A 13,238-nucleotide genomic window follows, 5' to 3' on the forward strand; every position below is an offset into this window, starting at 1 on the left:
GATCATTCTCTCCTACCAGAAAGGCAAGCGATGACAAGCTAATATTTCCATGTCACACTCTGAGTGATTCTTACATAAAAATTAACAGGCGCTTGACAAAGTCATAATTACTAACTAATGATGCATTATGCAATTTCCATAATTAGCCGTGTTATTGATATTTTTTGCCCGGCCACAGCACTGACAGGGCTGTGTTTATTTATAAGGAAGGAGAGAAGTGGCTAGTGTGGATGCAGGATGTGAACAGACAACCTTGGAGAAACAGTTCTCCTCTGGCACACTGCCTGCCAGAGCCAGCTCCACTCCTCTTGCAACACACACACACACACACACACACACACACACACACACACACACACACACACACACACACACACACACACACACACACTGACCTGTCTGCTCAAGAGCAACAGGAACCAATTCTCATACACAGGGATCCATCAAGGACAGGGAGATGGCACAATGGCATGCTTCTAAACTACCCTAGACCTCTGTGATTCAAGATAAAACATTTGTTTTTAAGGCTCTGCTTTGTTATTTGCACTCTGAGCTCCAATGCACTCCTTGGCTTTCCAAAAAGTCAAGGGGGGGGGGCGGGGAGGGGGCAGGTAGGGAATCAGTTCTGTGGCTGTGGACAGTAAGAGGAAGAGACAGCCCTAGATGCTGGGAGGAACACAGGAGCTGCTTCTGACAAAAGCATATATTTATCTTTGTTGTGATGTCTGTCCTAGTATTCACGAGCAGAGCACTCCACATTTGGTAGTCTGTGGACAGGCAGCTTGTGGTGAAATGCATTTGCCTCCAGACCTGGATACCAGGAAAGACAGAGCAGCTGGGGGTTCCTTCTAGGATACCAGGAGACCTCCAGTAAGCCTCGCTTCTTAAAGGTCTTATATATACAGTGCCAGGCCCCAGTGGCTCAGGTGTGCAAGCCTAGCTAACCAGGAGGCTGAAATCTGAGAATTGAGATTTAAAGCCAATCTGAGCAAAAAACAAAACAAAACAAAAGTCTCTCCAATTAAACACCTGGGGGGATGGAAACTAAGGGTGTCCCCCGCTCTTTCTCCAATTAAACACCAAAAAGTCAGAAGCGGAGCTGTGGCTCAAGTGGTAGAGCACTTACCCTTAAATGCAAAAGCTAAGGGATGGCGCTCAGGCCCTGGGTTCAAGCCTCAGTACGGGCCCCAAAATATAAAGAGATGATAGAGAGATCAGACAGACAGACGGACAGACGGATGGATGGATGGATGGATGGATTCCACATCTCCCAAGAATGTGAAGAGCAAGAGTAAATAATGAGTGGGGTGAGGAATAGATGCCTTTGGGGGACCCCCACAAAGCCTTTCTCCTGAAGAGGGGTGTGATGGTGTCAGGGCGTTGGGAGCTCAGCAGAGGCAGGTGGGAACTGTCAGGATGCCTTTCACACACACACACACACACACACACACACACACACACACACACACACACACACACACACACACACACACACACACCCTGCAGTGGGTAGGGTTCCTAGAGAGAATGCGAAGAGCAAAGTCAGGGGAAAACCCCAAAACCTATGAAGCAAGCTCAGGAAGAAGACTGCAAATGAGCCACTTAGCCCATGATGGAAAAAATCAGACACAATGATTCACACAATGGTGAAGTAGAAGGCAGAGAGCGAGATTCTAAGTCCTTGAACCTGTGGACTGGAGAGCAGGTGGGAGGAAGAGAGCCTCCAAGGATCTGCCCAGGCTTCTCACACACAGAAACCCCAAGGTGTATACCTCCCACGGGGATCCAGAGACCCAAAAGACCTTTGCAGCGCCAGAGTGGTGCCAGTCATCCTGAACTAAGGTAGGGAGGGCGGAGGGAGGGCAGAGGTGAACTGGCTAGTGGCAGAGCTGAGATGTGGAGAAAAGAGCCTTCAGGCAATTCCAGCCCAACCCACCACCAGGAGGTAAAAGCAGTGGCTGCTTCCTGGGGATTGTTCACCTCCCTGGTTTTATTCATTCAACAAGCATTCGCAGGCAGCTGTGATCTGTGTAGCAGAGGGTCAAGGTCAAACAGGCACTCCAAGTGGCCACAGCCCAGATTCCCTGCTATTCAGGCCCCTCGGGGGTTCCAGTCTGCCCATTGTTGTAATGCCCAAGTTTTTTGCATAAACAGCGGTGAATCTAGATTTGAGGAGCCTAAATCTTATTCAGGAAGCCTTTTGTGAAAAAAATAATAATAACTCAAAGCCAAAAATGAGTACAAAACTAGAAGAGGCCCCTGCAGATTTCTTTTCTAGAAAGCTAGAGTTCTTTTCTAGAAAGTCTTTCCCTTGGAAAAGCAAAAGCACTTGTGAACTGGGTGGGTGGCGTCCTCTAGTGGCAACACTCAGGAAGGCCTCCCAGAGCCAAGAAAATCCTCATTTAACTGACCTAAAACCAGACACTGCCTTTCTGAACGCAGTTGTATAATTATTGGTAGAGCCTCAGATAGCAGCATCTAGGTATAGTGACTATATATCTAGGTATAGTGACTAACAATTTGGGGCAATAACTGTACCCTCTTGAGCTTCCCTTCCATTAAAAAAAAAAAAACTGTAGCTTTATAGAATCAAGTGATACATGTTACAATCCCAGCACTTAGGAAGTGGGGTAGAAGGACTAAGCACTTGTAGAGTCTGGGCTACAGAGTGAAACATTGTTTTTAGTCACTGATTTATTTCCAAAAGCAAAACCTATTTCAGAAGAATGTTGTGAGGATACAATAAGGGCTTTCCACCAAGGGCACTGGACGCTCTTTTTAAAGGAAAATTTACGGACCCTGGTGTCTTTTTCTGCTGAGTCAACTTTTTAGAGGGGAGAGTCCCTATTTCCCTCTCCAGATGGACCACCAAGGCCAGTTACACCAGGAAAGAGGGTGCTCTACCCTGCAGACCTCCAAAGACTGAGGTAGGACTTTGCCATCTCCACATGTCTCCAGCACCTCCTTGACTCCTGGACCTTCAACCAGCTTTAGAAAGAGTCCCAGCATGAATGCATGGCTGGAAGCACATCCCCATACACGTGGAAGATGATAGAGCCAAACAAGCATTTTCTTCCTAGATTTCTTCTAACTTTTCTGTGCTCTTTACATTTTCTTTTGTCTTCTAGGCCAGTAGTAGGACTTGAACTCAAGGAGCTGGTGCTCCCTTATCTGCTATCACTTGAGTCACTCAACTTCCAGCATGAGATTAGTCTCATGGATTGTCTGGGCTGGCTTTGGACCTTGGTCCTCAGATCTCAGCCTCGCCTAGCCTGACTTCATTTCAGATTTAGAGACAAATTACAAGAATAGTGCTAAGAATCTTCTGGCGCCCTTCACTTGGATCCTTCCAAAGTATACACCGGAGCCTTTTCTTTCCACATAGAACACTGTGCACCCACACACATCGCCCCCAAAACAGATCCCATTAGTGGTTGATGTGATCTTTGCCTCCAAACCAGATTTAACTCAGGGTCTGGGTGCTGTCCTTGAGCTTTTGTGCTCAAGGCTACCCTCTACCACTTGAGACACAGCTCCACTTCCAGCCTTTTGGTGGTTAGTTGGAGATAAGAATTTCTTGGATTTTCCTGCCCAGACTGGCTTGTGATCCTCAGATCTCAGCCTCCTATATAGCTAGGATTACAAGTGTGAGCCCCTGGTACCTGGCTACCTCCAAATCTTTGGAACTTATTTCCTAAAAATAAGGATTTTCTTAGCAGGGCGCCGGTGGCTCATGCCTGTGATCCTAACTACTCAGGAGGCTGAGATCTGAGGATCACGGTTCAAATCCAGCCCAAGCAGGGAAAGTCCATTACACTATTATCTCCAATAAACCACTAGAAAAGCCAGGCGATAGTGGCTCACACCTGTAATCCTAGCTTCTCAGGAGGCTGAGATCTGAGGATCAAGATTCAAAGCCAGCCCAGGCAGGAAAGTCTGTGAGATTCTTTTTTTTTTTTTTTTTTTGGGGGGGGGGTCTGGTGGTAGGGCCTGAACTCTGGGCCTGGGCGCTGTCCCTCAGCTCTTCAGCTCAAGGCTAGCGCTTGAGCCACAACACCACTTCCGGCTTTTTTCTTTTTGCTTATGTGGTGCTGAGGAATGGAACCCAGGGCCTCATGCATGCAAGGCAAGCGCTCTACCACTGAGCCACCTTCCCAGCCCATCTGTGAGATTCTTATCTCCAATAAACCCCTAGAAAACTGGATGTGGCGCTGTGGCTCAAGCAGTAGAGCGCTTGCCTTGAGCTGAAGAGCTGAGGGAGAGTGCCCAGGCCCAGAGTTCAAGTCCCATGACTGACAAAAATAAATAAATAAATAAGGACATTGTTGTACTGGGCACATTATGCCTCTAATCCTCTATAATGCCTCTAATTCAGAATGCTGAGATCTGATAATCACAGTTCAAGGCCGGCCTAGGTCAGGAAAGTTGGTGAGGTTCTTTTCTCCAATTAACCATCAAAAGGCCAGAATGTGGTTCAAGTGGTAGAGCACCAGTCTTGAACTAAGGGACAGTGCCCAGGCTCTGAGTCCAAGCCCCAGTACTCACACAAAAATAATTATATATATATATATATATATATACAATGTAATTTGTGAGTGTGTGTACATATATATATACTCATGTGTGTGTGTGTGTGTGTGTGTGTGTGTGTGTTGAGCCAAATCTGGTAATCCAGCTTCTTATCACATCACTCATAAGCAGTGAGAACTGAGGCAATCTTGCTTCTCCTGGTTCATCATTTTTAAGCACTCATCCAGTTCTGGAATGAAAAACCCTGCTAGGGCAGAATTTCTTAACCTCACCCAGAAAAACCCACATGTGTACAAACAACATGATTTTGCATTTTCTCATGAAGTTCACAACCCTAGAAGCCAATCAACCCTCTAATCCCACTGTTCTACAGTAGAAAGATGGCAGCTAGAACTCCTCCCAAGGTGGAGTTCACCTAGAAGACGCTCAATATACTAGCTCTAGATATATAGGATCTTTATATTAAACCAATTTCAGAATATTGTCGTGTCTACCCAATTATCCAAGGTCTCCACTGCAAATCAGAGAAATCAGGCTCTCTCTTGTATCTGAATGGAATTTCATCTCTGTGAAGATTCTTCCTTTTAAATGAAAATAACTTAGGAGTAAGAAATGTAACGACTAGACATGCAAATTATTTTACAACGTATTGTTACAAAGATAAGGTCTTCCCCCATCATCCTATAGCCCAAATATCCAAGTATAGACAGTAGCTTACAAATAAGCAGCAGTGTTATTAACCAGCATGCCTCTGAGTTTTGCAAAGAGGGGAAATACTGTGCTGTATAAAAATATCTTGCAAGAATAGCATGATCTTCTGAGATAATCATAATGCAATTATTAAGATAAGCATTTCTTAATTAAGATAATCGTTTCTTAATTGAGATTAAGATAATAATTTGTTAATGCAATGAATATCTTAACCTGAAGCCTTGGAAAATGATAAAATGCTCAGAAAGGTTTAGCCCACGCCTGGTACCCAGCAAATTCTCAATACCAGCGCACCAGCTCAGCAAGCTGGGTTTCTCATTCGATGCGCTCGGCGCTCTTTCTCCAAAGGGATTTCCCCCGACTCGAGACGGAGCCTGCGCTCTGGGCTCGACTGAGGCTCCCTGGACGCTCGCGCTTTTCTCTCCTTCTCCAAGATGGCGGCGGTCGGCGGCGCAAAGGCGGGATCCGGGCGAGCGGAGTGAAGGTAGCGGCCAGCAAAGACCCCCCACGAGACCGGGACGAGCCCCCACCCCGAGGTGGCCACGGCCCTGGCCTGCCGCCTGCTGCCACTCGGGGCCCGCGACACCGCCTCGGGGGCGTCCCAGACCCCCTGCGGCCTAGCCCGGGAGCCGAGCCGGGGACTGGAGTAGCGGCTGCAGCCGCCTCCGGGAAGGGGTTGGAGCGGGGCCGCCGGAGGAAGGCGGCGGGAGCTGTTCAAACGGGGAAGGCGGGAAAGCTGCGGGGCCGGGAGGGGGCGTGCGGGCGCCCCGGGGCCCGCGGGCCGCCGCCCCTCCCCTGCCCTCCAGTCCGCCTCCGCCCGCGGGGGCGCCGGGGACCGCCAGGCGCGGGAAGCCGGGCGGGCCGGGCGCGGTTGGGATGGCTGCGATCTGGGGTGCGCGGGGCCGTCGGGGGGCCGGGGCCGCGCCCACGGGGGCGCTGGGTGCCCGGCCGCCCGGGGAGGTGCGCGGAGCGCGCTTCCCTTCCCGGGAAAACAGCGTTGTGGAACTAGTTGATGCTGCAGAACAGCCCCCCCCCCGGGGGAAACCCCACTGACTTGCATTGGGGACCCAGAAATGGTGGTCCCGGACCCTAGTATTGTCTGTCTGTTTGCTGCGACCCGGTTTGGATATGCATTCATAGCGAGGAGTCTCTTCCAATCCAGCCCCTCTCCTTTTTTCCCCCCCTCCATAACTACTTGTAGATTCACTTTATTTTATAATATGCAGAAGAGAAGAAATCGGCCATCCTTCTTTCTCTCTGATGGCTAAACTGGTGGCTGATTATATTCCCTCATCTTAAAAGAAATTGAAAAAAACAAAAAAAAAAAAAAACCTGAATTCAAAGGAAAGCCTGTTGTTGATCGCCTGAGCCTGGTCAGAATTTGTTATCGCTGGTCCCATGGAAATATGTGTGTTGTCAACCAATCTGTGCGGTGGTCGTGGTCCGGATAATTCGCTCTGCAATCTGAAAGGATTCAATTCCCCATCTCTGGCTGGCGGGAATCTCTGCTGGCTCCCAGAGCTGGCAGGGGCTGTGAGTGCTGCGCTTGGTGGGTCCTTGGAGGTGGGAGTGGCAGAATTCACAATCGCTATGTTCAGAGATTGGAGGAAACCCACGAAAATGAGAAGATCTCACCTGCTTGTATCCTAGAAGTATCAACAACCAAAATGTCAGAAACAGATCTTAGATGTTCAAGAGTCTTCCTTTACCTGCGCGAACTGGCAATTTGATTTCCCGAAAGGAATGTTGGAGGAAGAGGAAAATGAACCATTTGGACAAAGCTTTAGACCTGGAGCTTAGGGTTTCTTTTTCTGCCCAACTTACAGGTGGGATGATGAAGGTTGATTAGAATTGCAGGTAGTGATGACCTTAAAAAAAAAAAATCGCCTTCTAAAACATTTTTGGTAGCTTGACTTTACAAAATAACAAAGTCCTACATCCTATGATTTAAATTTTTTTCCTTGCTTTGGTCATCCCAAAAACCTATGCCTGACAATAACTTGTATTTTTATCTTCAAGTTGAACGGCAGCTCTGCCTTTCATTTTTCATACTCTGAAGAAAAAGCCTCAGAACAAATTTACACATTACCCAAGTATGCATTTTTTATGATAGTATGTTTCTTACTTCCATAAACATGATTAAGTAATGAACTTTCACCTGTAATGAAGATTTGCCCAGTCCATAGACAGACATAACTGTAAAATTATTCCTGTTTCTTGAAGTTAAAAACACTAAATTTTGTAAACTCCAAAATTAAGGAATTCAGGAAAATTCAGGTTTTAACACCTGTTTTACATTTGCCAACGTTTAATGTAATTAATGTTTTCTGATGTGAAAATTAAGCCGAATTTTTTTCATTTTCATTAATCCTTCCAACCCGCTTCCTATCCCTGAACCTGAATGTAATGTTAATCACAGATAATAATTCGCCACCTGGAGGAGTAATCAGGGGTCCACCTAATCTTACATGAATGTTGCTTGAACTTTGCCTATCTTTTATACTGTTGCTTGAGACTTCTTTATCTGGAATCATCTTTCTTTTTTATGAGTCAGCCAGCACAATTAACCCCTGAAGTACAATAATACCCTGATCTTATCTTAGAAATCAAGGACCCATTAGTCATCCCAAGCTATGAGGGGTGCCACCCGTTGGGCTTTTCAGGTTCTGGGCTGCTCCACCTCTTCAGGGAATTGGATTAGCTCTCATTCATTTTTTTTTTCTATAGAATATGATGCTATAGAAACATATAAAATGTGTTTCAGTGTACTGAAAGTTAAGCAGGCCGAATTCTAATACATAATGCCAATACAATATGGGTTGTGTTGGCCTGCCTCTAAGGAGCTGTTTGTAATTTTCCGTTTCATGGCACAGGTTTTTCAGGACAGTTAGTTATGGACATCCAATGTATTTCCGTGTCCGCTAAATCACAGTTGTTTTCTTTCTCACAGTGTCTACAGAGGCACCTATTCCTGTTCTGACTTCAAACTGCATGACCAATGTCAATTCTGATGGTCTGAGAAGGAAAGGCTACTTAGAAGTGTCTAGGCCTGCCCTTACTTACTTTTAAAAGTGTCTTGTTGATCACAGAATAATGGCTATATTTGTAACACAAAATAAGTTTCAGTTTTTGGATTTTGTATGTGTGGATTTGGGGTTTCATTTGTTTTTTTTTGTTGTTTTTTTTTTTTAATCGTGGGGCCTGAACTCTGGGCCTGCGCGCTCTCCCTCAACTCTTCAGCTCAAGGCTAGCACTCTACCACTTGAGCCACAGTGCCACTTCCGGCTTTTTCTGCTTATGTGGGGCTGAGGAATCAAACCCAGGACCTCATACATGCAAGGCAAGCACTTTACCACTGAGCCACCTTCCCAGCCCCTTATTTGTTATTTTTGAAGAATTTTATTTTTTCATTTTTTGTCGAAAATCACTGAGCATGAAAAGCATGTAAGTGCAGTTCTCAAGCTACAGTCGTTCTTGACATTATCAGCCTGAGAAAACCAACATTTATGTATTTTTCTAATCCTAGTATTTCACTGCCAGTGAGAGGAAGTGCCATGTTTACATGAATGGATGTAATTCTCTATAACCCACCTCCATTCCTTTTGGAGCCCTGCTCAAATGGAAGTAGAGGGAAGTAGTCCCCATTTAACTTAGTTTATTACTTAAAGGCTGAAACCTGAGAAACTGCTACATTGTGTATCTTGCCTCCTGAAGTGTTTATATAAGGCCTGACCTTGTATCCCTTCCCACCGGGTGCATAGGCCCCTTGGAGCAGCCCTTTTCCAGTTTGTCTTTAAACTTAATTTTGTTTCTTCATTGTAGGTGTTCTTAGCTTGAGCAAGGCCTTCCTTCATTTTACCTTTTTGTGTTTCTTAAGCTGGTCAATCATTTTTAGCAATACTTTTTTCCCCTCTCTTTTTTCAACTTGGGCCTACCAATGTGTTATTTTCTCTGTGCAAGTAAGTCTTTTCTACTTTTTAGTGTTTTTTAAATGTTAACTTACTAAAGTTCCTCTTGTGAATCCAGTTCATCTTTTTATTCACAAAAGTTATATCTTTCAAAATGTCCTTCAGTTTTTCTAAATCACATTTGTAATGAGGAAGGTAAAAATAAAATTTGAATAAATGACCAGTCAGATCAACTTTCAAACATTTGAGTAACTAGAAGAGGACATTTTCAAAAAGTTTCACAGAGAGAGAGAGAGAGAGAGAGAGAGAGAGAGAGAGAGAGAGAGAGAGAGAGTGTGAGTGTGTGGTGTGTGTGTGTGTGTGTGTGTGTGTGTGTGTGTGTGTAAGCAATCCAGTACTGCGGCATGAACTCATGGCATCAGGCTCTTTAACTCAAGGCTGGTGCTCTACCATTCGAGCCAGTGTGTGTGTGTGTGTGTGTGTGTGTGTGTGTGTGTGTGTGTGTGTGTGTGTGTGTGTGTGTGTGAGAGTGTGTAAGCAATCCAGTACTGCGGCATGAACTCATGGCATCAGGCTCTTTAACTCAAGGCTGGTGCTCTACCATTCGAGCCAGAGCTCTACTTCAGCTTTTCCTGGTTAATTGGAAATAAGAATCTCACAGACTTTCCTGCCTGGGCTGGCTTTGAACTGCAATCCTCAGTTCTTAGCTTCCTGAATAATGAGGATACAGGCGTGAGCCACTGGCATCATATATAATTTTAAGCTTCCTGTAGATTTCCTCCAGAACTTGTGGCTTTGCCCTTCCTGTATTTGAAGAACTTTGTCTTACAGTGCAGTATGTTACATTGCCATCTTCAAAGTCAGTGTGGACAGCTGAACTTGAATGCTAAGATAAAGTTAAGTATCCAACACAGTATTGAAAACATTTAAATTATAATATTTCTAATTAGTGAAAAATCTTGGAATCATACAAATTGTATGAACAGTGGACAAGTCTCCTTGTTTCCCACCTAGCCTTCAAAAAAGGCTATTAGTGTTGCAAACTGTCATATGGCCAACTAAAGCAAAAAAAAACTACCTTATTACCTCCATGAATTGTAGCAAATTCATGTAGCTTAACAATGCAAAATAAAGCATTAAAAGTTCTTTAATATGCTGTCCTCTACATGATGCCCAAACATCACCATTTCTATCTTAAGTTATAATACAGTAAATTTTACCAGCTCATCAGCTAGTAGGTTCCTGTGGTCTTCAAGTGTTTGATGGTCTCTCTTCCTCTTCATCTGGCTTTACCTGTCTGCTTGTCACCAAGACTAAACTAAACCTGACTTAATGTCAAGTTTTTACCCTGCCTCCTTGTTAAAAAACAGCTGTGTTGGCATTCCAGAAATTCTCATTAATTTTGGAAGTATTTTTAATCTTAGGAAGTAGTTGATATACTCCCTCCAAGCAACTTTAATTCCTGACTCAAATCTTATTAAGGCTAGCACACTTCCTGCAGTTTCTACCCAGGTGTACTCACAGACAGAATGAGGAGATGACAAGACATTCCTGTCTCTCTCAAGGCCCTTCCAGTCGGCCCCTGGATCACTTCGCATTTCCACCAGGATGGTTGCTTCTCCACAGTGATTTCGCATTACAGGAGGGTTTTCCTTCTTTGTTTCTCAGACCTGGCCCTGTAGACGGGAAGGAGCCTGGACACAGTGACACATTCTCAAAGGCCCTGCAGATTCCACCATGGCTTATGATGACTCCGTGAAGAAAGAAGGTATGGCCCCTTACTCAGAGAAGCATTCCAAAGGGGGTTATCTCTTCAGTCCTGGCAGGCCGTGGATATAGAAACCAGGACCGGGCACCTCAGCCTGGACTCCCAAGTGATGGTCCAGAGCATTGTTAAGACACTCAGCCTCCATCATCCCCAGACTGGGCCCGTGGAAACGACCACCAGGACAGGGATTCCAACACGAGAGTCTGAATTGAGAGTCTCTTAACTTACTGGGGTGATCCCCTGCAGCACTCTTGGTCCTTGCCAGCTCCAGTGTGCAGGAGTCTGGGCATGGGAATCACACACTGGACTCCCACAGAGCAGCGCAGCACATGAATCCTTATTCTTTTCAGCCTTAACCTCTGCAAGTCTGTCTACTGCCAGTCACAACTAAGAAACCATGTCTGAGGATGCACATTTGCATAGTATGGAAATACTGTTTCTTCAGGTTGGATGCTTACGGTTTGCAGCAGGTCATCAAGAAATATCCTTGACTCTCTGGGTCTAGCCCTGTATTTCAGTGGACTCTCTATAACATAATTTTAATTCAGAAATGGGATGGTTGCGTTCACTTGTTACTTACTTGACTTTCTCATTTCCTTTCTCAAATGCACCTGTGCTTCCCAGATTGCTTTGATGGTGATCACAGCTTTGAAGACGTAGGACTTGCCGCTGGTCGGAGCCAACGAGAAAAGAAACGCTCTTACAAAGACTTCTTAAGGGAAGAGGAAGAAATCGCTGCTCAGGTCAGGAATTCTTCCAAGAAGAAGTTAAAGGTACGCTCTAAACAGAATAAAGTTTTAAACTACACTTTAACCATATTTCCTAATGTTTGAAGACAGAAGTGTCTTTTTTAAAACCTTAAAGAGGAAAAAAGATGTCTATTTTTATTACTTCCTGTCCCTTATTTTGTTCTGTGAGGTTGGAAATCAAAGAATAAGAATAGTGCCCAAGTTGGGCTCTGGTGGCTCACGCCTGTAATCCTGACTACTCAGGGGCTGGGAAGGTGGCTCAGTGATAGAGTGCTTGCCTTGCATGCATAAGGCCCTGGGTTCGGTTCCTCAGCACCACATGATCAGAAAAAGACGGAAGTGGTGCTGTGGCTCAAGTGGAAGACTACTAGCTTTGAACTGAAGAGTTGAGGGACAGCGCCCAGGCCCAGAGTTCAGGCTCCATGACCTACCAAAAAAAAAAAAAAAAAAATCCTAGCTACTCCGGAGGCTGAGATCTGAGGATCACAGTTCAAAGCCAGCCCAAGTAGGAAAGTCTTTTCTTTTTCTTTTTCTTTTTGTCAGTCTTGGGGTTTGAACTCTGGGCCTGGGTGCTGTCCCTGAGCTCTTCAGCTCAAGGCTAGCGCTCTTACCACTTGAGCCACAGTGCCACTTCTGGTTTTCTAGTAGTTTATTGGAGGTAAGAGTCTCATGGACTTTCTTTCCCGGGCTGACTTTGAACCGTGATCCTCAGATCTCAGCCTTCTGAGTAGCTAGGATTACAGTCGTGAGCCACCAGTGCCCAACTTGTCCATGACACTCTTATCTCCAATAAACCACTCAGAAAACCAGAAGTGGCACTATGGCTCAAGTGATAGAGTGCTCACCTTGAGTTGAAGGGCTGAGGGACAGCAGCCAGGCCCAGAGTTCAAGTCCCACAACCAAAAAAATAAAAAGAATAGTGCCCATGGGGAAGTGGGGGAAAACAAGGGAGGGGATAACAATGTTTGTCAAGAAGGGTACTCATTACCATACTTATATAACTGTAACACCCTCTGATATCACCCTTACAATAAAATAAACTTTTAAAAGTTAAAAAAAAATTAACTCAAAAAAATAGTGTCCAACTCTTTGTCTCCTCATCTTCTAGTTGGTGAATACTTGCTTTTCTATTGCAGGATAGTGAACTTTACTTCTTGGGCACGGACACACACAAGAAGAAGAGGAAGCACTCCTCTGATGATTACTACTATGGAGGTAAGGGCAGCAGGTGGGCTAGGCACATCTCTGGTTCTTGGAGTAGGGGTAGGGGAAAAGGATCCAGATGTTGCTGACTCAGTGGCCTATTTAACAGGACAGTGGTTCTTGTTCTGAGTGCCGATAAACCATTGTGAAGGAGGAGAGAGGTGGAGGGCTGGTATTTTGGAGGATTCAGCATAGAAGAACAGTCTTCATTTGTGATATACCAGGTACCAGGCTCCTTCTCCCCCCAACCATTCACTTATCTGTGCCATTGTTATCTAGCGCTATCCTTTTGCCAAATGCAATCCTTGGACCCTCTGGCCCGTGTCTCTGAGTCATTTCTCAGCCAGTGTATATCCACTCACAAAACCA

At 45.3% G+C, this 13,238-nt stretch overlaps 1 protein-coding gene across 5 annotated transcripts in view; it reads left to right on the forward strand.

The window, feature by feature from the left end:
- The first annotated feature begins 5,650 nt into the window (after nt 1–5,650).
- Hmgxb4 (HMG-box containing 4) overlaps nt 5,651–13,238 on the forward strand; it is a 28,711-nt gene continuing 21,123 nt past the window's right edge. For 3 of the 5 annotated variants that reach the window (XR_011370281.1, XM_070014479.1, XM_070014480.1), the window contains exons 1-4: nt 5,651–5,725; nt 10,818–10,917; nt 11,542–11,690; nt 12,803–12,881. Coding sequence is in view for 2 of the 5 variants with exons in the window: in XM_070014479.1 (XP_069870580.1) it covers nt 10,887–10,917; nt 11,542–11,690; nt 12,803–12,881 (259 nt within the window). In the remaining 3 variants the exon portion in view is untranslated. Of the gene's footprint in view, nt 5,726–10,817; nt 10,918–11,541; nt 11,691–12,800; nt 12,882–12,978; nt 13,094–13,238 lie in introns of those variants that run through there. The other 2 variants (XM_070014482.1, XM_070014481.1) reach the window with 2 other exon arrangements.

This window comes from Dipodomys merriami, unplaced genomic scaffold (assembly GCF_024711535.1).
Source record: "Dipodomys merriami isolate MVZ:Mamm:240054 unplaced genomic scaffold, mDipMer1.0.p SCAF_97, whole genome shotgun sequence".
Classification (NCBI taxonomy): Eukaryota; Metazoa; Chordata; class Mammalia; order Rodentia; family Heteromyidae; genus Dipodomys; species Dipodomys merriami.